The sequence below is a fragment of the Camarhynchus parvulus genome, chromosome Z, assembly GCF_901933205.1.
Source record: "Camarhynchus parvulus chromosome Z, STF_HiC, whole genome shotgun sequence".
Classification (NCBI taxonomy): domain Eukaryota; kingdom Metazoa; phylum Chordata; class Aves; order Passeriformes; family Thraupidae; genus Camarhynchus; species Camarhynchus parvulus.
Genome location: NC_044601.1, coordinates 27,910,524 through 27,937,241, shown reverse-complemented (window position 1 = coordinate 27,937,241; position 26,718 = coordinate 27,910,524). Strand labels below are relative to the sequence as shown.

The 26,718-nt window shown below is 39.7% G+C and overlaps 1 protein-coding gene across 1 annotated transcript in view; it reads right to left on the bottom strand.

Moving 5' to 3' along the window:
• Positions 1 to 1,690: 1,690 nt before the first annotated feature.
• SHB (SH2 domain containing adaptor protein B) overlaps positions 1,691 to 26,718 on the bottom strand; it is a 57,736-nt gene continuing 32,708 nt past the window's right edge. The window contains exons 3-6 of the mRNA XM_030968779.1: positions 24,471 to 24,686; positions 18,079 to 18,250; positions 13,746 to 13,865; positions 1,691 to 5,042 (exon numbers count right to left, since the gene is read on the bottom strand). Coding sequence (XP_030824639.1) covers positions 4,859 to 5,042; positions 13,746 to 13,865; positions 18,079 to 18,250; positions 24,471 to 24,686 — 692 coding nt within the window. The 3' untranslated portion in view covers positions 1,691 to 4,858. The remainder of the gene's footprint in view (positions 5,043 to 13,745; positions 13,866 to 18,078; positions 18,251 to 24,470; positions 24,687 to 26,718) is intronic.

The following is a 26,718-nucleotide window of genomic DNA, read 5'->3' as shown; positions in this document are numbered from 1 at the left end:
ATAGTATGAAATTAATATATCATCATTGATTTCAGTCATCCCCGCGACTTATGCAACTCAGCAGATTTCCAGCCATCCTCTTGATATTTCTCCTGTGGTAAGAACCATTGTTTCTTGGAGGCAGACTTGGAGAATGGGTTAATACAATCAACTTGCCAACAAGCTTCACCAAGCTTGTGTCTTGGAATTGTCAGTAGCAACAAATGCAGTTCAGGGACATTGAAAACAAAGGCAATGTTTGGTCTAATCTTATCACTGAACTAAACACAAGGTGCAGAGCACTGAAGTCACCACATTATCTCTAGATTGTGCATACCTTGTTCGCAGAAGAAGCTCAAGGCTCAAGATGGGAAATCACATGCTGCAGAAAATTGGATTGTACATGGTCATCCCTTGCAACATATGAACATTTTTTTTCAGCAGGACTTCTATTTGCTTCATTTCAGATCAACAACTTTGTTCAGCTGCTACGATTTCCTTCCTTACTTTCTTCTTTTCTTCTTATTGGGGCCTCCAAAAATAAGTAATAAAAGAAAGCAATATGCGGTATTTTATGTGGGATCATTGCTAATCATTAAAAAAGAAAAAATGTATGCAAATCAGTTGAATCTCCTTTCTATTTCCTTTACCCCTTGCTCATATCAGGACTACAGACAGTTCTGTTCCAAATCTGTTTTGTTTTACCCTCTCTACAGGGAGAGAGTATAGTGTGTGGGGTGAGGTCTTTAATCTGTTTATCTAAAATTCTGTTAAGACCTTGTTTGTTTTGCTCAGGCACCACTTGAGGTACCACCCAAGGACAGCATGAGTAACTTACAGCAGCAGAGGACCGAGTCCACCAGAGTACAGCTTAGTAGCGTAGCAGTGTCAAAATGGAATCAGAGCCTGGATAAAACATACTATTTGTGGACTCCACCAACACTGCCACATGATGTTTGTGTTGCCAGCTTGAGCCATGACATCAAGATAAAGTGCAAAACCCAATGGGATGCTGAGGAGAAGCACACAAATGTGTCATCCTCCATGCAGTAAGCATTTTCCTTACAACATAAAGGAATACTTACCTCAGGCCATGTTCTCTGAGAAGCCAAGAATGTCTGTTTTGTACCTTTGCACTTAATTCAGCCCTGCGCTTTGCATCCTGTCTCTGAAGACTTAATTTCAAAGTAAGACAATAATCTATTATCAAGTAGAGAAAACATGGTGATGACTGTACTTCCACAAACCTAAATGATTTTCCAATTATGGAAGGAGCTGTGAAATGCAACTTTGGCCACTAAAGCCCTCCTACACATCATACAGATGTTCACAGCTTTCACCATGCTGTGAAATACTCATCAAAATAGAAGCCAAATTAACACCTCTTACAAAGACTGCAAAAAGTGACTCACCAGTGTTATGCTGCTAGCAGCAATAACTGGATTCCTTGGACATCAGCAATATCATTCATACATGCACCCTTGTCAGCCCTTGTAAAGGTGCACATTATCAAGAGAATTAGTCAGGGTAGAACTGAGATATATGATTTTCCAGACTCCAAATTACAAGCTAGTGATTACTTTCACAACACAGTTGAGACAAATAAACACAAGTTGTTCTAAAAGGCTGCTTCAATTATTAGCTATTCATGACAATCTGAGTACATAAGGACAATCAGAGGAAAAAAAGGGAGAGGTTTATATATTTTTTTAAATAAACTTTTAATATGCAATATAGGCATGATCACTACAAGATCTTCCACCTATACGCAATACTACACACTGTTAACACACCGCATTTTCACTGTACATTAAAAAATCTGGGAAGAATATTCCTTCACTGGAAAAATATCATACAATCACTTAAATAAACAGAGACAACATTACAGTGCAAACAAAATCCTGGTTTTATTTATTCTGCAATTATTGAGTACTTTCTAAAAGTCTTTTAGAAAAATAATAAAAAAACCTTCCCATGGACAACCAATACGTTCTGAGATGATTTCCTCTTCCTGAACCAAGAACCTTGATCTGATCCTTGAAGCTGTAATAAGCAGTATACTCATTTATATGATGCACATTCACATAATTTGTATGAAACAATGGATCCCAACCCAAAATTCGCAGACAGCAATAAAATGGCACTTGCTGGCTTCATCTGACTTTTGATCAGACCCATGACAAGAAAGGTCTGGTGCAATAGTTATCCCCATGAATTAAAGACAAAGTGCTTAAGGAAGCCAGACAAGGCCTTGGTTAATGATGCTATTGGTTTCTACTGGTAATTGCTGTTAGAGTAGGGGCATACTTTTTTTTCCCTTTAAAGAAGAAAAAGACTATGGAACAGCAATCATGCCAGATTCAATACACAAAAGAAGAAATAACACATATTTCTGTCCCAAAGGGCATGATAGTTTTGCTGGAGCCCACAAAGGCCAAGACTCAGAGCAGATGTCACCTGATTCCTAATCTGTGTGAACTCTGCCACCTTCATAAACTCCTACTCTGGTGAGAGAATATACTAACTTAAAAGTGCCTGTACGCTCTTGTCAGTAGAGTGATGTTAAGAGAGTAGAGACTTTGGGGAAATGAAAAAAGCAGGCAGGTAACATGATGCCTTAAGTTTTAGCTTTCATATTTTTCAGATTCTGTGCTGTTTTAGTGTGTAGCTCTGAGCTTCATATTAAGTGTTGGTAAGTTCTCTTCACAGGGTAGACAGACAAAACAATTCCTTTTCCAGCTTGACCAAGGACAACTGTTACAAGCTCCAGGCCCAAAAAGTATAAACAATGGTGAATTGAAGAGAGAAAAGAAGGAGGATGGAAGTTCATAACCTCAATCTATAATTGGACAATTAACTCCAATATGCTAATGGATCAAAACTTATAAAAGTGTGACACCTTGTGACTGGTCATCCATTTTGTGACCATTTTGGGTTCATCTTGGGTGTAGCCCTGGCCAGGCTCTTACACTGCCCATGGTGTATTCTTTAAGGCCTTTTAATAAATACGTACTTTATTCTTTAACTCTGTCTAGCATCTGTTCTAGGTCAGCCTTCTCAAGGCATCAAGTACACAAAAAGGGGATGTTTGTTTTCACTTGGAAAGGAATGTTGTCTCTTTCTCCTCCACTGAGCCACCCTCCTCGGAAAGCTGGAAAACCTATTTCAATGCAACTTCCGATTCTGGGTAAGACAGGCAGTTTGACCCACTACCACTGCTGCACAAAATGACACTGGGCTCTACACACGTATGATCAACTTCTGTTCAATCTGCATTGGATGCCATTTAAAGAATAAGGCAGGCTTAAAAGGAAACAATATTTAGCACCAGTGAGAGTATATGGGTCATCCTTGAGGTTCTTAACAGATTGAACAATACCATGAAGAACTACTTTTACAGGCAATAAGTGGTTATTCCATCACAATTTTCAGATTTGCACTTCTTTCTAAGCATACATAAAAAATAGTAGTAGCTAAGAAAGCTGAATTAAATAGCACACAATTTCACAGTCCTATTGCTGTCTGTAAAATACATAACCTGCATACAACCAGTTTGCTACTATACCAGCTGATGGGTTAATACACAACATTCTAGATGTATGTGGGAGATGGCACAACATGAGGACTACAAGGCTATAGATTCCCCAGTTCCAGCTTGTGTACAGTTATAATTTTTCACTTATCTCACTGAATGAGCATACAGAGCATGTAAAAAATATGTCCCAAGTACATGGGCACTGAGTAGGCAGGACTAAGATACAGAGCAGCTTCCACAGTGCTTCTGGCTGACAGTGACTGAAATACAGCAGGAGGCAGGCTTCTGCTCATGGTGAAAAAGAGCACTGGCCAGAAGGTATATGCCAGTGGGGCTATGGCTTAAGAATGCCTTGGTAGACCAGAAAAACAAAATTCTGCTCTGCAACATACTGCAATTCTCACAGCTGCAAAAGCCATCTTGTGGAAAGGCAGTGTGATACACATTAGCCTGCTACATCAGTAGGACAGCTGTTTGATCCAGATGAATGAGCAAGTGAAGATTTTGCCTACTAAAGCTTTATAAAAGCCTTTGACCACCCTCATGCATAAATACTAACCCACATATCAAAATTACTTATCCTAACTACTTAAAACATTGTGGTGTAACTGCCCCAAACAGAATTAGCTGCCTGTACCTACAAATGAAACTTGAAAATGAAGACAGTAAACATTAAGAGATTATTGTACCAAAAAGGATAAAAATATATAACAAACTACTGTTTAATTACATCCCCTATTCATAAGTAATTGACCATGATTTGCTCTCACAAAACTATTTTAAGATTGTGTGTCTAACAGAAGTTCAATATTTGACTACCCTAAGAAACCGCATTAAAAAAATCCCAAACCCATCAAACTATGTGACCAGAGCCAGAGATTTGCTTGCTAAGCAACTCCTTCTCAGGTCCATCAAGAACACCCTAGGGTCCCTCAGAGTAAGGTTACTCTTTCTCATGGAGAAGTTTCTCAGGGTAGCAAGAGAATACAAGTTGTCGGTTTTTTACTGCTGAGAAGAACTTGTTGATTCTTCTCAAAGCATGAAGGAAGAACTTTTGTTGGGAAGCACTTTCATTCACACAGAAAGTCTGGGAAGGCTATCTGCTCTCCTTGCATTAAAATAAGTGTTCTTTCTCTTACGCAGCAATACAATTCTAGAGGCATGCTGCAGCACAAGTGTATCACACACAGAGTCTCACAGACAACTCTGCAGAGAGCCCACATTCACAAGACTAAATGCTACTTCTCTCCATCATAGACTCAGGCTCCTAATTCTGGCAATGAATTCTGTGCAACCCAGCTTATCTCTCACCTCCCATCCACAGGAAGGGGTGAGACTAGGTTATTAGAGAGTCCGTACAGCCACAGGGTAGAGCAAGGACAAGTGTTCTGCTCCTTTGATAGGCAGCTTTTTTGTAGTGTAGTAGTGGATGACTTCAGGAACACTGTCGAATGGAGGGCTGTTCTGACCCAGGATGTATTTCTCTTTGGTTTTCGTCAGCTTCATATGCATAAAACCTTGGCTGCTCCTGCAAGGAAAGCAAAGTGTAAGTTCATGCTTGTGCATAGGGAAGAGGGGTGCAGCACTACGACAGGCTCTCCTCATGGAGGGGAAAGTAGGAGAACAAAATGGCAGTACCTGCTGGGTGGCAGGCCAAGACAGTGGCCAGACTGACTGCCTCCAACTGCTAATTGCAACCCCCATGGACAGTTCACCACAAAGGCAGCCTAAGGTAGTATTTAGTTTTCAGCACCTGCGCTGCCTTGATCCACATGCATGGCTGTCTCACACAGAAAGTGATCCACAGGTGTGCCAGTAAACAATCCATTTCCTTCCCATGGCCCTTCTCTCCAGCCCCTGCAATATTTTCCTGTGAACACTTATTTTCACTATAGCCAGTCATTACATCTGGACCCAAATATCTGTAGTGCTGGCCTGTCGGAGGCCTGAGGGTCCCTTCATAGGCACAAGCAGGCCACGAACCTTGCTCAGCTAGGCAAGACAAGACCTGTCCTGTTCTACCCTGCGGCTGCCTCAGGGCAGACCTTACCCATTCCACCTGGGCAGTAACTGCCCAGAACAGATCTCTGTGCATAATCTGGTGGCTTCGGGTGGGAAAACTACTCCAGGTGAGCATGTTCCCAAGGTTCATGGCATAGTACTGCTTCAGACTGCGCGCTATACTGAGCAAGGGCTGCTATCCTGTGGTCTTTCTGCAGGCACTCTCTTTGAGGAAGGCTTATGATTACACAGGCAGGAGAAGAGTGTCATGGAATCATGGAACTGCCCTGCCTGCTCTTGGCAAAGCAACCCATCCAACAGAATTCCACTCTGATAGGAAGCACCCACACTGCCATGCAGCACCAGAGGTAAAGCTGGCCTCAGCTCTTCCCAGAAGTGACCTTTCAGTGTCTGCTGTCTTAACATAACATATAGGCTACTTTAAGAGTGTAGAGTTCAGCTAGGGCAACACAAGTGCAAAGAACAGCTCCTACACATCAAGACGTTAAATGAGGCTTAGAAGGTTTTTACAGCTTGTTTGATGTCCCAATCCCTAACCTTCTGGCTCCAAGCCATTGTTTCTTCTAGGTGTGTCCAGGGGCAGAGACAGTAGTGTTAAAACTGGAGTTGGCCTGTGTCAGCAAAAACACCCAATTCAAGATGACACAGAAAGCTGCAGCAGGAAAACAAATTATGTTAAAACTGGCTTCTCTAAAATCTGCCATATTCTAGTTAGCAGGTGCAGAGTTCCATCTGTAAGTGCCTGTATCATAACCAAGCTCATATCTTACAGATGTATTCAAAAATTGTCTGATGAAGAGAATCCTGGTGCGCAGAAACTATGGCAGGCACTGTAATTATGGCTCTACATGCTTTAAGTCATGCTTTAAATATCAATTTCTTAGTGGGAAAATATATCTTTCAAGTCATAATTAATTTCTAAATTATTTTCCTTAAATAAGAGTGACATCTTTAAATACTTATTATGAGGACAGATGTATTGCTCTCTTTCTCCAGTTGACTACGAATCTGCTTTGCCACAAAAGGACTTGATAGTGTGCAGATACATTAATGGAATCAGGTGCATGCTAATTTCAAAAGTATGACAAGGACTGAAGAACAATCTTTTAAGTGCACTTTAGTGCAGAGAAGGGAAAAGCACAAGCCTTTTTTGTACAGGAGGACAATGCACAGAGTATGAACAAATTAATACAAGCCATGTATTCGTGACAGCTGTTGCTTCCCCAAGAAGGACCAATGTATATATTCAGGTTTGTGTAGCACATAGTCATTGAGCTCACACAAAAAGAATCCTAGAAATATATCCTGACAGGTGAGCCTTCTGGAAGGCCACACTGCTTGTGAGGGTGATGGAAAAAGAATGTGAGCTAAAAGTTATGAATAGCAGGCTAATGGAATGTAGACAAGGCAAATACATAGCTTCTGCGCTTGGGATGGAACAAACCCAAGCAGCTGTGCAAGCTGGGGCACAACAGGCCAGAAGAGGAACTATGCTAAGGGAGGACACATGGTGGGAAGGAGAATGATTCAATGGTCTGCCCATGAAGGCCTACTGCAGCCTTGAGTTCCACAGCAAAGTGCAGCCAGCGGCTGGAAGACAGTGACTACTACTTGTACAGAGTGCTCGTGAGGCTGCACCCGTATCTGGTGAGAGGGTGTCCCATGATAGAAGAGATGTCAATACTGGAGCATATCCAGAGCAGGACTACTAAGCATAGTCTGGGGATGGGAATAACTGACAGACGAGGATAGGCTTGAGGGAATTGTGCCTGTTTAGTCTTCAGGAGAAGGAAAGGTGAGATGGAGGGTGTCAGGTTGCAAACATCCACTGCCTAAAAGAGAGAGTTACAAGAGAAAACAGAAGTTTCTCTGTCAACAAGCACAAGCTGCAAAGGAGTTCCCACTGGACACAGGGACTTCCTCGTAGGAGTCCTAGAGCCCAGAAACCAGGATAAGGGATAAGGCAGGTCTGAAGGGTTTCATCCTCACAAGTTTTCCAAGCACTCAGCAACCTGATAAGCACGTACTGCTTGGAGCAAGGGATTGGACTAGGCATGTCCAGAGATCCATTTGCAATTAGATCTCTCTAGGCAACTGGAAGGTATGTTAAACTGACTTCAAAGCTTTGCAGTGTCTCACACACAAATTTTCTGTTCATAAAGGAGGAGAACTGAGAGGCAACAACATTCAGTCAATGAACTGGTTTTGCTTACCACTAGTGTTTGCAGCCAATACCACATTGTTAATGATAGACCTGATTTCTATACTGGCTACTTTCCTGGATGTTCAGAACTCTTTAAACTGAGCATTCTTTCAGGCTTACTGGTGGATTAAAGCAAAGATTATGTTTTCAAATATTTTCCTTCTTCACTCCCTTTCCACCCTCTTTTAGTGTCCAAAAATTACACTATGAATGTGCTATCTGCCCAGCCCTGTTCCAAATGAACTTGAACAGGTTGCAAGTAGACATATTAAAACAGACAATTCCCATCTTCTATAATGTAGAACAAATTAAGTTGGAAGAAAGTCAACTCAGCATCTTGTAATCATGCCCTTGAATTAAACCCTTTCAACTGTAAACTATTCTGTGAAACTATTCACATCTACACTAAGAATCCTTCTGTGCTGTCTTGCATTCACAATTTGTCCTTAAAATCTGTCTCACCGTCTCCCCTCTTCCAGTATGCCTGGACTCAGAGAATCAGTGCCTTTAGTGACAGGTAAGGGCAAGATGCATCTGCACTTGATTAACAACATCAACGCTGCTAGACCAGTGACTGGAATTACAGGGACCACGTGAAAAAAGAACCTGGAAGTCATATTCTCTCTTCCTCTCCTCCAAACGCTGTTTTTAGTATGCAAAGAGATTACTGAAATTTCAGGTAATGACAGGGAAAAAAGCTCCATGGTTGAAGTAATTATAAATAAGTTTCTGCTCAGTTTTTGAAGCACTTTTGGAGTCTAGCTGAACAAGTGCCTGACTGAGTAGTCCTAGTTTTGGAATGCTTATTTTCAGCTCAGCAACAACTATTAGAGCTTGCCAGGCCCGAAGTTTTCAAAGAAAAGAACCTAAATAGTGATCCCAAGTTCACATATGTGAACACTGGTAAGAGACAGTGCCTTGAAGAGACAAGACATACACATTTTGTAAGAGAAGGTGCTGGGACCTGAACTACAGCATGTGATATTATTACTGTATGAATTCTAAATGTCATTGTGGTTTTTTCAAATGTTGCAACAACTCTTCACCACATTTTCATTCAACTGATGGTGACAAAACAGTGCTACTAGAGACAATATTCTACCCTTTCTTTCCTTTTTGCAACCATTCCTATGAGTTTCAAACACAAAAAATTGCTAATTGCTGATCCCTGCACCAAATTTCTTTGGAACTCTCAAGCACAGATGTTTACACAGACACAAACTTGACACATGACTAATAGTCAGTCGACTAATAGTCAGTCACACCTTGCTTAAAATGTTTGGCAACACAACCATAATACCAAGAGACTTTGAATTGCAACGTCCCCACATATTTTCTTTCAGTTTTCAAAACCCAGTGAGGATGAGAAAATAATTGGGCAGACAGTTAAATAGAATGTGCTTTTTTGATCTTATGCATGAAGTGTGATAAAAGCAGCTATAATAAATATTAATTAGATATTAAACCTAGTATTTTTTTCCAGGAAATATTAATGGCTTTGAAACATGATTCAGTGTTCACAATCAGAAAGTTTGACCTAGTCTTCTGAACCCTATTTTTGAATAAAGAAAGCACTCTTTTGTCAGAACAGATTTTTCTGCATTAATTTTGATGAAATGTCACTTGCATAAAGAAAAAAGCAACAACTTTGCAATAACATCAGAAAAAAATTCTAGCAATGTAGGAAATATATACTGTGTTATTTTTCCACTCCAAAATGATTTTCCATTTCATAATTTTAACTTTACTTGCTGTAACTTTGAACAAAGCCTATGGACAGCAAAAAGAAAATAAAATAAAACCTCACTGCTTAGTGCCAGACCAAAAAAAAAAAAACCCAAAAAAAACCCCAAACCACTGAAAAATCATTTACTGGAGACATTAAGAGGCTTGCCTATTAACTGTTTTCCGTGCTTCAGCTTTGCTTTTTCAAGCACATTATACACAACACTGTCGTTCTACACCTGAGAGGCACTGTCTCCATGATAAAATAAACATCTCTTCCCCTACAAAGAAACAAGGTGTACAAGTGTTCATTTGCACCCAATGTGTGAAAATCACTACTTAAACTAAGCCCAGGCTCCATCCTCTAGAACCAGTTCCCACCTGCTGCTTTGAAGGTAACGAGAATCCTCAGCTTGTTGGGCTGTCCATAGAAGTGACAGACTCCATACTTTCCTCTAACAGGACCTTATCTTTATGGTTTAGGCAAACAACAGACTAGTAATACACTTTTAAATACTTTTATTCAATTGCTAATTGAGAGAGCCATCAAAAATCCCATGACCTCTTTGTAAATTATACTGACAGGAAAAAACTTGTTATTTTTACAATATTAAGAGATTTACTTCCAAGAACAAAAATCAACAGAAAGGTGCAAGTCCATCATTTATCCAGAACCCAGAACTACTCAAAGTTTATGTACTCAACTTTGGAAATCACAACCACTTCTACAGACTGTAATGACAAAAAACCCCATAGGCTGCAGTTTCCTTTGCTATTCAGGGAAACCACATGCCTGTTTTCGAATCCACAGGATCAGGATGTCAAAAGGCACCACCCTCTCTGAATTCAGCTCTGTATGTCCAGAGGCTGTGATTGTGCAGGAACTATCTGACAGATCAGAAAGCAATGCCTGTTACTGTTTTGCTCACAGACTGCACATTTAGTTAACTTGTGAGATAGTCCTTATCTAAAATTAAGAACAGCCACATTTCCCCAAACTGAAATGTGAGTCAGGAAATGAAGTGGTGTGGGCATGGTGCACACTGCTGCAAGAGCCTTTGGAGGGGGAAATCCTGACTGAAAGGATTAGCTAGTAGAGCCCAGCTGGTGCCTGGTCTTCACTGAGCAAGACTGAAATATGATAACCCCATCCTGAGATCCTGTTCTATTGCTACATCAGAAAGGCATCTCTCTGAGCTTGATGTTAGGAAGTAATTGCCAAACACCTAAAACATTTTTAAGTAAGAAATGGCTCTCCCTCTTTCATTTGCACACCCACTTCTACCTTTTTCACCAGTGTTCTTGTTAGTAAAGAACAGGTCTCAGACAAGGAATTTAAAACTAGGCATTTCAACAGCAGCCAGGAATTTCTTGTTACAGCACAGTTATCAGGAGTATGGGTCTCCAATTTTTAGCCAGCCTTCTGCAATTGTATTTGTGTTTAAGGAAAGAGTGTGTGGGTGTGAGCAAGCCAAATATCTACAACCCTAAAGGAATGCAGAGAAGAGGAAACACGGAACAATCCAGGGCTGACAGAGGAGATTCAAGAGAATGTACAGCTGCTCCTCATGCCTTTGGGATCATTTTGTTCTGGGAAGGTAGATCATATTTTTTCCTCTTCTGCTCTGCAGAATCTAAACAATGCTGACAAGGAGGTTAGGTCTCTGGATCACAATCCACAGAAAGTTGCTTTTAGCTTCAAGCACTTGTCACCAACAATACCAATTCCTTGTTTCTAACTGAGATGGGCAACACAAATGCGTACTTCAATAAAACCTTCTCTGGTGCCCACAGAGATAGCTAATCCACATGCAATTAAATTTCCTGGGTAAACGACACCATCTCAAAGCAACAAACATTGACATGAGCAACTTAAACTACCTCAATGACTGTTTTATACACAGATGCATTTTAATTTAGCAATAAAGCTATTTTCACACTCATTTCATTATATTTGGAATGATAATTTTTGACTTTTGAACCAGACAGACATCTCGCACAAATTCCCCATGCAAGTCAAGCCTGTCTGACTCTCTCCATGTCCATAGAACATAAAAAGACTTCCCGCTATTGGAAAAAATGGTCTTCACAGATGTCTCCATTATGAAATATTCAACTACATTAAAAGAAAATTAGCAAGTTCTACCATCTTTTCACTTTTCAAATACAGGTAATATTTGGGTAGATTCTCATTGCTGTGTTTTGGGAAACAATCTTTTGATATTAGAGAAAAGAAAAATAAACTAGAGTGAAGTGGTTTGAGTTTGGTTTTTGCTTTCTGTTTTGTTTTTAGAAAAAGCTTGTCACATGAAACAGAAGAATAGATTTTAAATCACTGTTACTTAATCTCAGTACAAAATCAGGGTGTGAGTCTTACTTTTTCCCTAAAGCAGAAATGAAACATTTAACACAAAAAAAAAAAAAAGCTGACTCACACATGGTACTAAAGGTCCCTAAGAAACATAAACACACCTTATAGACAATGGAAACGTCATAGTTCTGTCCAAAGAGACTACAAAAGGATACTAAAGGCATGAATCCAGCTGTCCAAAACAGCAAAATATAATTTTAACTGTCACCTTTCCTCTGGAAGTGTGTTCTGGCAGAATAACAAAAATCACTGGGCTGATGCAAGAATTAAGCGAAATACTTTTAAAAATAGGCCATATTCCAAGACTTTGAATTTAAGGGACAGTTTAGGCCTGAGGGAAAATTTATTCCAAAGCTTATGCCATTAATGCTTCAGCGTTTGAAAATATCTAGAAGATACCTATATCAGAGTATATAGAGATAACAGAAACTCTATAACAGAAACCACAATTCTAAAGTAGATGTGTTCCAGCTCAAGGCAAACCTCTGCATTACAGAGAGGTCCCAAAAATACTAGCAGAGGAACAGTGATTTAAAACACACTCCTACAAAATATTTTTCTTCTCAAGTCCTAGAATGGAATTTTAAACATAAAAAAAAGGATCCAGTTTGGTGCTATTTGTAAAAGTGTTTGTTACAACCAGGTATCACCATCATCCCAGCAGTAAAATGTATTTTTAGAGCACATCTGCGAAGAAATGGCATAAAAGCCAATCTGGCAGGAAAGGTAGTGAAAAGGGTAGTGCTAATGAAAAGGGTAAGTTGGCCTGTACCCCAGACCCACTTGGAAGGTTAGGTTCCACATCAGACACTATCCTGCATAAAGGAAAGAAAGGAAACATTTCTCTTTGCACCTGTACAGCTTATATCAAGGTAAAGGGGCTTCTTTTTCTCCTGCACACAAAACCTTGACAATCTTCCTCAGCTAGAAAATGAACTCATTATCCTGTTATGGGTGGGAGAATTGGGCTAGATGATCTTTGATCCTCCCTTCCAACCCCAACAGTTTATGAATTTGTATTATGATGGGTTGAAGACATCTGTAATGTACCCTACTCAGCCTAAGCTAGGTAAGGCAGATTCAGAGCAGTGTTAAGACTAGAATACTGCTTATTTCCTAATTCTGTAGATCTTTCATTCTCAATCCTGGGCTTTTTACTTCTAAGAACTGTAACAATGCTGTACAGCTTTACTACAGTAAAGCAAACAAAACAAAAGGAATAAAATCCCCTAACAATACAGTTCCTTATTCAGCCAAAAGCAGAAGCAGCAGGACCATTTCAAATTAGAACCAGAAAAAAAAATTAATCTGTAGAGGATTTTGTGGACAGTTGGTTAGCTGAGAAAGGCCATGTCGACATAATACCAATGAATAAGCAAGAGATAGACAAGTATAAGAGTCAGCAGTCAGTGTCTGTATAAAGCAAAGGACACCGCACCCTTGGTGCAACATTAGGATGTGGGAGAAAGTCTTTAGCCAAAATATGAAGAAAAGTTTCAATAGAGTAGCCATAAGAATGCAGAAGTAGGCGTAGTTGACTGATAAGTAACTAACCAATTGTGAGCTCGCCTTTGCAATAGGCATTAGCTTCATTAACACCAATATAAATATGTATGCCTATCAATAAAGTTTGAGACTTGCTGATCGTTCGCATCGAATGCCGCATTTCTTCCGCCAATATTTTCTCCACATTAATCCAAGTTTATTTAGTTAAGTGGACACTAAATTAAGACTAAAAATCTATTAACATCCCTGGACAGGAAGATACTAATTCAGTGACTGTAACTACACATCACGCAGTCCTTCGGAGCTAAAACAGTGCAGCAACAAACTGGATAATTTTCTCATATGGCACCAGAGAAGTTAGGGCTTATAAAGACATTTACTATATTTTACTGACAAGTACTTACTTCAGTGAAAGTGAATAGTCATGCTTGCTTGTTTGACTATTTCTTACAAGGTAACTGCACTCCTTACATAAACGCAACAGGTTTTCTGCATCTGTCCGACTTATTGCTCCATGATACCATCTAGAAAAAAGCAAAGAGGTTAATTAACATAAATAAACATTCCCACGCATACAGCTTTAACTACTTAATTTTTTAAGGTGTGAATTGCTACCAATAGCACATGGATACCTTTAAAATCTAATATATTATGGATAAAAAGCTCTGGATGAAGTTATTACAAATTGTAGAGGCTTCTCGTTCCTGTCAGCTGAGGGGAAAACTCAGATCAGGAAACCACGCAATGAGACACGTGTACATGTTTATGTAAGAAATTCCCATTTAGAGAAACACATTATAATCTGTCTTGCAAACAGATCCATGGTATACAATTTGCTCTATTTCATCCCTGGGATATATCAGTTTTAAAACTAATACACAAAATAAACAACAAAAGCAAAGAAACTGAAGATCACACATGGAGAATATGAACAGTTAACAGTGGAAAAGATTTGCTAAAATAAATCTTTGAAAAAGGAGAACAGTGATAAAGTGTGAAGATCTATCGAAAAGGCACATTCTAAACAAAGCTGTGGCAATTCTGAGAGCTTTAAATAAATCTCTGGTGGATCTGTAGAGTGGATGTGGACAACTCAGGGAAAAAAGGAAACTGGGTGAGAGAGGTGGATCCTTCATGGAAGTTAGCCACTGCAAACAAAGAAGCCTCTCAGTGCATGCTGCTCTGTATCAGCTTTCAAAATCTGAGACTCCAGGAGTAAGCACTTTGACCCTTCACTAAGTTTCCAGAGCAATGTAATGTGTCTGGCCCTTTGTCAAATGTGGCTCTGAGGAAGACCTCTCCCTCCCTGCAATTGCCAGTTGCACTTTGAAACATTATGTGACACTACCACGTCTGCCTAAGCAAGAATGAACACATGAGAAGTGCTCTCTGTCTGTTCTTATCGGGAACTGTTGCTTGCTTTGTGTAAAAGAGTTTCATTCCATTTGTTCTTACTCTAAGAAAGATGCTCCAACTAAAAGATAGGTAAATAAAGATCAGCTAAGCCTTTTTGACAGAAATTATTCCCTTAACTGCCTCTTGCTGGTGACTCCATTGCCAAATCTGATGAATATGCTAAAAAAATAAAGTTGGTGCCCAAATTAAAAATTCATTGAGTGCTTGATTAAAACCAAAGTCTGCATTAGAGGGAACTAAAGAGAGGTTATATTTGTATAGTCAAGACAGACTAGAAAGGGAGGCCCTGACAGCTTCTTCCCTTCACAAATAAGATGGAGACACAGATACAAATTATTTCAGGCAGGCTCCTCCTCATCTCCCACTAGATATTTACTGGTGAAGGATACTTCTTAACAAGGAATTTAAAGACTAGACTGCGTTCTGAGTGTGACAGAATAATATTAATACAAGTGTGAAGCAAGAAATGGATTTGGGAGAATTTAAAAATTTTCCTGTTAGCTACAATTATCTTTATTTTCTTTTCTCCCCAAAGGGCCAATAAAACAAAAGTAAAATATTACCTAACCAAAATAAGGGAGATACTGAACTCTGATATTCAGAGAGAAATGGAAAAAGAACACAGGGCTGGTTTGAGGAAGAAAAACCTGCTTTTAAGAGTTGAAAGTAAACAGTGGATGAGACATCTGATTCAGATGTGACGTCTGGAAGCTGTTTTAGCTACACCTGACAGTAGGCAGCAGTATCCAGAAGTATAATTGTTTGTGAGTCATATGCCCATGTAATTGGGACACTCTGATTGCTCCTGTTCCAGCTACCTAGTGTGATAAGCAAAGTGCGATAATCAGATTTAAGTTCCTGAGAGATTTGCTGTTCAACTGCATTGGGTCTGTTTGTCCTGGGTGTGCTCATTTTTTGAAATGTCAGCATACAAGCATTTATGAAGAAAGGTCAAAAATTCAAACATCAGTGATGTGGTCTTAAAAAAGTGTAATGACAGCTTGTGAAAGAAAGACATCAGTGCAAAAGTATGGAATAACCTGAATGTCTTCTAAGATATCCTGGAAAACACATGCACACAATGCAAACCTGAAAGCAAAATTCTAACATAATCACACACTTTGACCCTTAACAGGATCTCCTCCCAAGTTTATAAGTACCCTGATTGTGGTTTACAGAATGCTCTTCCTGACGTCCCTTACTTTGTCAATGGTCACGTTTCGGCCACTAAGGGGCTACAACTCCAATGAAGACAGGAGAGCAGCATCAATTATATAATAAGCATACTAAGTTATCACAGCTTATATAATGCACAATACTACTCTACTTCTGAGTTAGAGCAAAACAGGAAACCACAAGATCTTGATTATAAGTCTGGGAGGGATTCACTTTCAATAAGACAATGGAAATAGCAGAACACAGTTTTTCTTTACACTGTTATTGAGGAAATAAAACAAATTACTTTGATTCCCCTGGGTGCATGAGTTAGTAAGTTCAGAGTTACAGATTCCTCAGTCACAAGTAACTAAAAATATTTTCTTAATATACTAACTCACCTTGGTATTTCTGTGTGTTTGGGGAATATCCTAACCTACCCATCCACTTGCCAATTTGTGTGCATCCTTTTCTTTAGCTCTTGTATTCCTTTCTGCAAAAACAGACTCCACTTTTGAAGAAAAAGAAGGAAGGGCTTGGCATGCGCTGTGGACATGTCTCACACTACTAACATGAGTAATACGAATTATTATGAATTTTCTATGGTAAAATAAATGGGGACTCTTTCACTTTATGATGCATCATTGTTAACTGCATTCATTTGAGGTTTGATCCATTATTCTGAAGAAACAAAAAAAGCCCTCATGCCACTAACATTTGAATAGTTAAGAAGGAAAAACTAGACCTACAGTTTTCAATTGTAACATTTAACTGCAGTTATACTAAAAGACAGAATGACACCACAGCATATTTGTGAGTCAAACAGTAGGTAACAGACACTGTCCTTCCTGCAGTTATTTTTAATATATTTGGGACTGGGAGAGCGACTTTGGCAAGCTGGAACTACCCAACTTGGAGGACCAAATCTACAGTTAAATTTACAGCCTTTTAGTTATTTACCTAACAGTATCAGTGACTGATTTCACAATAATGATTGGTACTTCCTCTACTGGAGATAAGCATACAATCAGTGAATGGGCAGATGGTTCAAAGGCTGAGGTTGATTAGATGGAACATGACAACATGTGGATGATATTATCTGTTTCAAACTTATGCTTCCAAATACTGCCTGGAAAATGGAATGTCAAAGGGAAAGCAATTTCTGGAACTACCTCCTCTCAAACCCTCCTACTGAGGGTTCTAAGTAAAAGGATTCTTAATCCTCTCAATGCCACTAGCATTAAGGAACAAAGTATTCTCACAAAGTACATACTCACATCCATGCTAAATTATGCCCTCCCTCTCCAGTGCAAATAAATTCTGCCTCTAACCCAGAATGACAGTTTCTCGAGTGGACTGCCTTCAGGGATTCAAGACACAGCTTCTTCACTTAACTGCATGAATCCACTGGCTTCTCAGTGACCAGGAATATCACTCGAATTTTGGTAAATTGCTCCACTTTTTCACCTTTCAGGATTTTTCTCTGTGTAGCAGGAATTCTGGCCCCTTCTCTGAGGCTGCACCTTTGGTATGATACAGGACAGTGGTCATTCCACCACACAAGCCAGTCTGTCCAAATTGTTCAAGGAAGGGCAACAATAAGGCAGGACAGAGGCCACTCTTGTGGATATCAGACATTTACTACAGGGAATTCACCTAGAACCTGAATTAGATAGAAGTGCATCTAAATATCACTCTCAAGTTTGATAGCACAAGGGTAGAAATAACAATCTCTTATCTGAAAGCTGTTTCAGTGGTTTTATCATTCTCTCCCTGGTGGAGAATCACTGCCAGATGCAAGGCAAATCTGATGTATTAGAAACATGCTCTGCAGCCACAAATATATTGGTTTCATGCAGCTTTAAACAGAATTTGGTTATATGTGAGATATAACTTTTTTTCCCCTAATGCAGTATAAACAACAAGGTTGAAAATGGAATAATGGAATATTTGACAGATAAAATTCACAGTTTCTGAGATGAGTTTCCTTTTTAACACTATTTGGCTCCCCCACAAAAATTACTTACAATTTGCAGGACTAGTAAGAGTAAATCTTTGGGTGTTTGGGGATACTGAGGGGGGAAGCTGGACAGTAGGATCTGGGTACTTACTGCTCCTGTAAGTGTGGAGGCAAAGAGCTAGAGAGCAATTACTGTGCTTACTTACATCTGCTTTTCCAGTTGAATAGTTGGATCTATTCTCTCTCCCAGGATTCCACAAAATTCTGGACTGCCATGTTTGATAGGTTTAAAGCCTCCTCCAGGTGGTCTTAATTGCCTCTGCTGGTCATTTGAGGGAGAAGGAGATGCTTGCCGTTTCCCACTTCCATTAAACTGGGCTGCAAGATACACAATAATTATCTCTCCAGGCAAGGTTAGCAAGGACCAAAAGAGTTGTAGCACTTACAGTGGTTGTCACACCCCACAGAGAATAAACATATACCCACTAGCATTTAGATGCTTTATCTACAAAGTTATATGTATCAGGTAAAGTGTTTCTTACTATGCAGAGTACAGTCCCAAAATTCTCTTGTTTTGCCAGTAATAAAATTCACGGTCTTCTAAACCTTGTTATAATAACTACTGCTTATCTTGACGTGATACTTAGATCCTCCAGAGCTGATGCTGTTAAACAAGTAACAGTAACAAGCCTTAAGTCACCTGCCATAATTCCAAAAGGAAATAAGTGAGAACATCAGTTTGCCTCAGGTTATGTGGCATCATCCTGACAGTGATCTGGGGGCAAATCAGGCAGCTAACATCCATATCAGAAATACTGTCAAGCAGCAAAGAATTAACAGTACATCCACTCACATGCTGCTGGCATAAAGCTTTTGCCTTTAAAGTCTAGGAAACAGATGACAAAAGAAAGATATTCTTTCATCATTTCTCTCACTAACTACATTATTCCAAGAAAAGAAATACAACTTATTTTGCAAAGTTGTAATTTATTAGAGCAGTGCAACACCTGTAGCCAAGCACATACTAATGATGTCAGTATTCTCATTCTACACTTACAGATTCCACATAGCTACAATTAAAAAAAATACTAAAGGACAGAATGTTGACAGAAACAGTGAAAGAATCTACCCACACCATATTCCTGACTCTTATTGCCTTCTATGATTTGCTGCTTCATCAAAAATTAACACTCCCAGCTGCAAATGATGGTATATTAAGGCCATCTAGTGAGGACCAGGCAGAGAACCTTGACTGCATCAGGAGGTAAAAATCACAGTGCTCACAAGCACAAACAGCTCAATCAGCCCCTACGTGAGTTTCAAGAGCAATACTGGAGAAAAACATTACAAGGAAAACTGAAGGACATCCCTACAACACAGGCCTCATGCACTTAAAAGTGAACTTACTATAACAAACAGCCAAGTAGGCATGTGGCTGACAGTATTAAGTGTTTTAAAGCAGACAACTGCAATGTTCAAGTTCAAAATGATAATGCACAGAGACATGTTGGATGAGGAAAATATTTTGGAGTTGTTTTTTAAAAATTTGTTTATGCTTTTGTCATGAAGCTTAGGACACTTCCAAATGCCCCCTCTACTCAGAGAAAGTCGGCACAATTTTTTTATTGTAAAATTTAGGCAAATGTATTCAATCACATTCCTAAGTATACATAGTGGAAATATGCTGATTCTTTCTTAATATAAACTCAGATTTAACCCTCATTGCTGAATAATGAAAGCTGATTAGTGTAACAAGGAGAAACACAGCATGTGGAGACCTGCCCATGACATATATGAGCAGTATTATTACTTTAAGAAAAACACCTGGATGTAACTTGGGTACTCTCTGAAACCCAGAGAGTCACCTTCTGAACAAGGAACACCTTTCAGATGCCAAAAAACTTAGTTCACATAACAAACTCAGTTCTGACTGTTAACAACTTGTGATTACAACACAGAATCACAAAATGGCTTGAGCTGGAAGTGATGTTAATGATTATCTAGTTGCAAACTCCTAAGAGCAAAGAGATGCCACCACAGGCAGTGATTTCGGCCACTACACCACATTATTCAGAGCCCCATCCAACCAGGCTTTGAACAGTTCCAGGGAAGGGCCATCCACAATTCACACACAGCAACCTGCTCCATTGCTTCGCCGTCTTTGACTAAACAATTTCTTCCTAACATCTAATCTAAATGTTTCCTCTTTTAGTTTAAAAATGTTCCTTCTTTTTTTATCTTTATATGCTTGTGTAGGAAGTCACTAACATGATGATAAGACATAGGAACTATTCTCCAAAAACAGGACAAAGTCAAATTTCAGATGCTTCAGATGCTTTTGAATGTTGGGGCTTTTTTCTGTGTTTGAAAAGTTCAGACATGTGTCTGCACTTCTGGCCTTTTTTTTTTTTTTTTTTTTTTTTTTTTTTTTTTTTTGGTTGGTTGGTTGGTTGGTTTGTTTTGTTGGGTTTTTTTGTTTTTGGAGTTTGTTTGGTTTTTTCCCCAGGAAGAAGCAGTCTTGAAGGGCTATCCAAGCAGATTAAAGTGACAAGTGTGATAACCAGTCAGGTACCTCCCCACCCAATGCTATAATCAGGTCTGAGTTTTGACTGCTATGAATCCTCTCTTAAATAAAGCTAAAGTACATCCAGCCACTGCAGTTATGGAACAGACTGCAATACTTTACTTTCACACTCCTCATGTGGCCTCTCTTCCACTGCCCTGTAATTCCTGCCCTACCCCTGTGACAGTAGCATGCCAGAACTCCCTTGCTTTAGATCACTCAGGGTCCTAGCCAACACCTTTCCATTCAACACCAGAAGCAGCCAGAAAAAGTTTGGCATTTATAAATCCTTCTTCCATGACCCCATGATCAGTGCTGGAAACTGCTACCAAATGGCCCTCTTGACCATTGAGACCCTCTTTGTAAGAGAGGGTCACATATTTTGTAAAGCAATACTAAGACTCGCTTTACAGACTTCACAAGCATTTCCTTTACCCAATGTTTTCTGTGCCCACACGACAGTTTGAAGAGGACAGATTCTCACAAACTCAGCGGAAGCCAGTGTCAGCGTGACATTCTTCAATGGGCCCTCTGGTGCCCATGCTATCTTCTGTCTATCCAGGGGGCTCTCCCTGGTGTTATCTCCTTTTCTAGCCAGACTTGTGTACCTGGAAGCTACTTTGTTCCTGTTGCTTTTCCAGCCTCAACTCTTCTGGGCAAACCAGTCTGCCCAGCTCAGTGGGAGTTCTAACAAGACCTGCTCGCTTCCCATAAAAGCCATCAAAACACATTTTAGCTTCAGCTGGACAGCCTCCAATAAAACAACCCCAAAAATGTTTATGAAAGGACTCCAGCTGCAGACAGTCAAAATGCTGCATTCCAGCTCTGCTACACAGAGACACATCTTTTAGCACAGCAAAATCCATAGGCTATGTACATCTTGCTCCATCTGCAATGCCAGCATGACAACAGCCTCAGCCTCATCCTTAGGAGTCAGAGCACAGACACACTGCCCTCAGCCTGAGCACACTTTATAGCTTGTGCACACTTTCATTCTGACAAATCTCAAAGTCCAGGCTGGAGATAAAAAGGTTTTAGCTATGCTTCAGCAACAAATCTTGAAATCATGGCAGAAGAACAATTTTTTCCTTCAAAGACTTGCATGAGTAATTAGGTTCATGGTAATTCTAGTGTCGCTGGTGATTTGGTTTTGTTTCTACAGTCTATCACCTGACAAATCAAAAACATTTGCTTCATAAGACTCTGTGTCTGCAACTCTCATCACAAATGTATGTTGTTCCCTCCAGATGAATTTCACAAAATAGGAAAGTTTCAGCAGAGGATCCCTCCAGGATCTCCACAGTTCCACAGAACTCGGAGACGGTAATTGTGGGCCTGTAAAGTGGGACTTACCCATTGCTAGAACTTTTAATAGTTAGACCAACACTGCACTTTTCAGAAAAGTCCACCTCAGCCAAGAATTGAAAAACCCCTTTCCTGATCTATACTATGGAACCACTGACTAAGTCACAAGAGCACTTCATACATCTCAGCACGGGGTCAACACTTCTCCATTGCAAACTTTCCACCATTTCAAACTTTAGAGCTGGACCTCTTTATTCCTTATTTTAAACATTTACTACTCCTAGGACAAAGAGGATTTCTAGAGACACTAGATGAAACAGCAGCTTGCAATTGGGCTTGCAGCCAATCCTTAGACATTTCTTTGTGACAAAAGAAATTCTTGTACCTAAAATAACCTTGTACCTAAAACAAATTAATCTATAATGAATGGCAGCCGTAATGAGAGAAATCTAATTAATCTCAAGAACTGTTTACTCTTCTTATTTTAAATAACAATTCTCTATGCTGAACCTGTAAGTAAACCAACCATATCATAATACCATTTAATTAAACCTCTCTTTAGTCTATTAATTCGGTAAAGCAATATTTTGCTCCGTGTGCTTTCGTAACTGCATAGTACTTGAAAGAATATTTACACATAAGCCAATCATAAAATCTTGTATTGGACTGACCTTGTTAATTTACAGTTACATGTAAAAACTGAAAAGTAGATATAAAGAAAAAAAAATAACAAAACTAAGATCCTTATTTTAAAACAACTCAGAAAAACCCTATTTCAGAATTTACCTGATAAAGACCAAAAAAGTGGACACAAAGATGAATACAGAGGTTAAGATAAGATCCAAATGAATTAAAACTCATAGATTTCATATAATATTACCAATACATGAAGGATAATAATTTGCATATGCCCATATATGACTCTTTAGACTTAACTTTTAAAATCCAGTCTCTCTAGCTGCTATATTACTATTTGAAAAATTTGTGAAATGTGATCTCACTGGAGACAGATGCATACTGGCCCACAACTTGCATCTCAGCATCATTAAGCAGTGAAGTTGCTAGTTTCTGAAATAAAAATTACTTCTGGGTAGCACACAATCACCGACCTTGTGTGGGAAGTATGGGATCAGATCAGGTTGTTTATCCAGTCATTTCTTCCCACAGGATGAAAAAAAACCTGCAGATGGAGACTGCAAGTGCTCCTTGAATAATTGTTTCCAATACTTGACTGTTCTTGCAGAGAAAAAACCAACTTGAGTCAGAACTTCTACTGATTCATCTTATATCTCATCTTCCCATCACACACCTGCTCATTTGTGAAGAAACTGGCTCCATCTTATAGAGGATATCTTCACAGGCATTAGAAAGTTCCCACTATGTCTCACCCAAAGTTTTCTCCAGGCTAAGCAAGCCCAGGTCTCTCAGCATCTCTTCACATGTGCTGCCATGTGCTGCAGTTTCTTGACATTTTGTTGGCTCTATGTTAACAAAAACGTTTATAAACATCCCTCTTATATCAAAATTCTACCACAGCATTATGCATAGTTCAAGAAATATGAAGTAAAGAGGAACAGTCACTTTGCTTCATCCACTGGCTTGCTCCTATTCACACAGGCTAGCATGCTACTAGCCTTCATCATGGTGAGGAGCATTGCTAGCCACACTTAGTCCACTTCCCCTAAGACTGTTTAAGCCCCTTCTAGCAAAGCTGTAGCCCAGAAAGCCAACCAGATCTAGGTCCATATCATTGCAGGGGGTTAGTTTGCTCCAGATGCAAGTCTTTAGGTCTGTTCTCATTAGATTTTTGTAAGCTTGTTGTCAGTCCACTTCTCCAGCCTGTTCAAGTCCCTCAGAATGGCAGCTTTGTATGCACCTTCCCCTTCCTTGGCTGTTATTCCAAGCTTGATAAGGGGCATTTCCTCTCCTTCTGCTCTTGGTTACTAATAACTGTGCTAAACAGGAAGGGTTTCAGAACATATCCTGGGAGGAATCACACTTGTAACCAGATTCCAGGAAGAGTATGAATCACTAACACTACCCTTTGAGGTCAATGACTCTGAAAGGTTTTTGCAGATCTACTAGTCCACCCATCTGGGCTACAACATTCCAAACACAGCTGATGCCACAGCACAACATCCTGAAAGCTAAAGTCTACACAGATGAGACCTACTGCTCTCTTTCCATTAAGAGATCTAGTAGTTTTAACACAGAAAGCAAACAGGTTTGTCAAGCAGGATTTACCTAGGATAAATGCACACTGACTCCCAAGTAATCATTGCAGTCAGACTTCTTTCATGCTCAGTCCCGGAGCCACACCTCTTTTCTTCCCGCCTCACCCCCAACACTTCATCACACTGTCCCTTTGAGAATAGCTCCACAATTTCAGGACCCTGCAAAGCAACTTCCTCACCATAGAGATACTCAACAATAAACACCATTCCATCCATTAAAATGAAGGAAGGGAGAAGGAGCAGGAGAATCAGAACTTTTACTTTTATGAAATGAGTTGCTAAGATGATTGACAACAGGTTGGCTGAAGTACCAAGCAAAAAGTGCAGTTTCATATTTCTGCAGTAGGTAAAGATTTAGATGACCCACATTCACTTTACAGACTTTTCTTCACACACACACACACAAAAGAGCATAAGTATTTGATTTACCCCAAAGGCAAGTATATATAGTATAACTGTGAGAGGGAATTTTGAGGCTGGGATCTAGGAATCCTACCTGCCAAAGCTGGGATGCTGACTTTGTTCCACTCCCACGGCTGATCATACTCATCTGCAGGCCTGTCATCATCCTGTGGCAATTTGCTTTCTCGTAAACGGCGACTCACCACACTTTCAGAATCAGATTCCACACCACTGCCTTCTGGTTCATAGGGTGTGTCATAGAGCTGCATGTTTTTCTGATGGGACTTCATGCCTTCCTGCTGTTGAAACTCTGTTGGCAAGGAGGAAAATTGCATCAGAATCACTACTAACCACGTCTTATCATTACAGTCTGTAATTTTAGAGCATTCAACTTCCACCCATTTCTTAATAGCCACGTAATTATACAGATGACAAGCTTGTACAAGACTTCTAAATTCTACCTCTACATTGGTAACCGGCTGGAAGCAAAAGTTTGCTCCAGTTTACGACCACAGTTTCATGCCTCCACCAACATTTCCCAGCTTGTGCAGAGCCAGATTGCAGGAAGCACACAATCCCTGTCAGCTGCTAAAAAGCACACTCACGAGCAACTGTACATAAATTCCCAAGAACACTGAAATTTGTGTACAGTTAGCTCTTCAGGAAGAGATGGTTCCGAGGTGAAATCTGAAGACACAAAGAAGAGAAAAAAAAAATCCCACAGTACTATTGTATATGCTGATAAAAAAAAAAAAAGTTGTCTGCCTTTACACCTACGGAATATCAGGAAAAAATGAACTAGAGTAAAACTAAAAAGAAAGCATTAGAGCTTATCTCACATCAAAGCAGTTGTAACAGCAGCTCTCAGCTGCCTGAAAAACAGTCAGAACCAAACCTTCTTGGGCAGAATCAGAAGAAGCAGTAAGGAGGAACAGGCACAAGAGGTAACTCAAGAGATCCAAGTGATATATTGTGGGTACCTTCTTCCCCTCATGTGAGGTGGAGCCCCAGGACAGGTTACCAGGTAGGTCATGGGAAGTGTCTTCATTCTTTTGAGTTTACAGAGCCTTGGTTAGGCAAAGCCACGGTCCCTCCATCTATTGATACAAAACTGGGTGGAGTGAATGACAGACCAGGTGGCTGTGCTACCATTCAAAGGGACCCAGGGAGGCTGGAAAATGGCAGACTAACACGCTAGAAAGCTGTTCACCAGAGAAGGACTTTGGGGTCCTGTAAGGCAGCAAGTTAAACACAAGCCAGCAATCCACCCTTACAGGAATGAGGGACAACCCAACTTGGGGTGCATCAGGAGTGCCGAATGCAGATCAAGAGATGTGATTCTTCCCCTCTACTCAGCACTGGAGAGGCCACATCTGGACTGCTGGGTCCAGTTCTCATCTGCCCAGCACAAGAAAAACACAGAATACTGCAAGAAGCTTCAGCAAAAGGCCATGAAGCTCAATAATGGGGCTGAAGCACTTTTCATATGAGGAGAGACTGAAAGAGTTGAGACTGGCTAGCTGGGAAAAAACCAAGTTTTAGTGGGGACATTATCAATGCATATAAATACCTGACGGAAGACAGAGAAGACGGAGAAAGACTTTTATTGACAGTGCCCAGTGACAGGCCAAGATATAACAAGTCAAAAAATATGCAATTCCATTTGAACACAAGAAAACACATTTTGACTGTGATAATGGTCAAACAAAGAAATAGGTTGCCTGGAGAGGCTGTGAAGTATCCATCTTTGGAGATATTAAAGATCTGACTGGACATAGTTATGGGCAATCTATTCTAGCTGAATCTGCTTGAACAGGACTTTTTATTACTTAATATCAAGAGGTCCCCTCCAAATTCAGATGTTGTGTGATTATACTGATCACTGCAACAACAAAATAAGAACACCAATAATGTAGCAAATTGTAAAGTTATGAAAAGACTCAGAGAGAGAACTTTTTAAGCTACAAATGAAGGAAAGATCCAGAGCAGTTCTCTGTGAAAACAACAAAAGTCATAAATCAAGTAATATATCAACAAGAATACTGTAATCAAGTAACTTCTCCAAACCCCTTCAAAGCACAGTGAAAAGTCTGCAAAATGACAGTGCCCTTATTCCTTGAAAAAAAATTATTTCATTTATGCAGTAAAAATACGGTAATTTTGAATAAATATACACCAAAATTGATGCTACAAGCAAGACACATCCTCTTAATTCTAGTTATGAACAACCACATCAAGAAAAAATGCTGCATTAGGAAAAAATAACTGTAATAGAAAGAATACACTGCTCTCTTGAATACTTTGTTTCACAAAGAGAAACATTTTGTTTTTTTCTGAAGTCA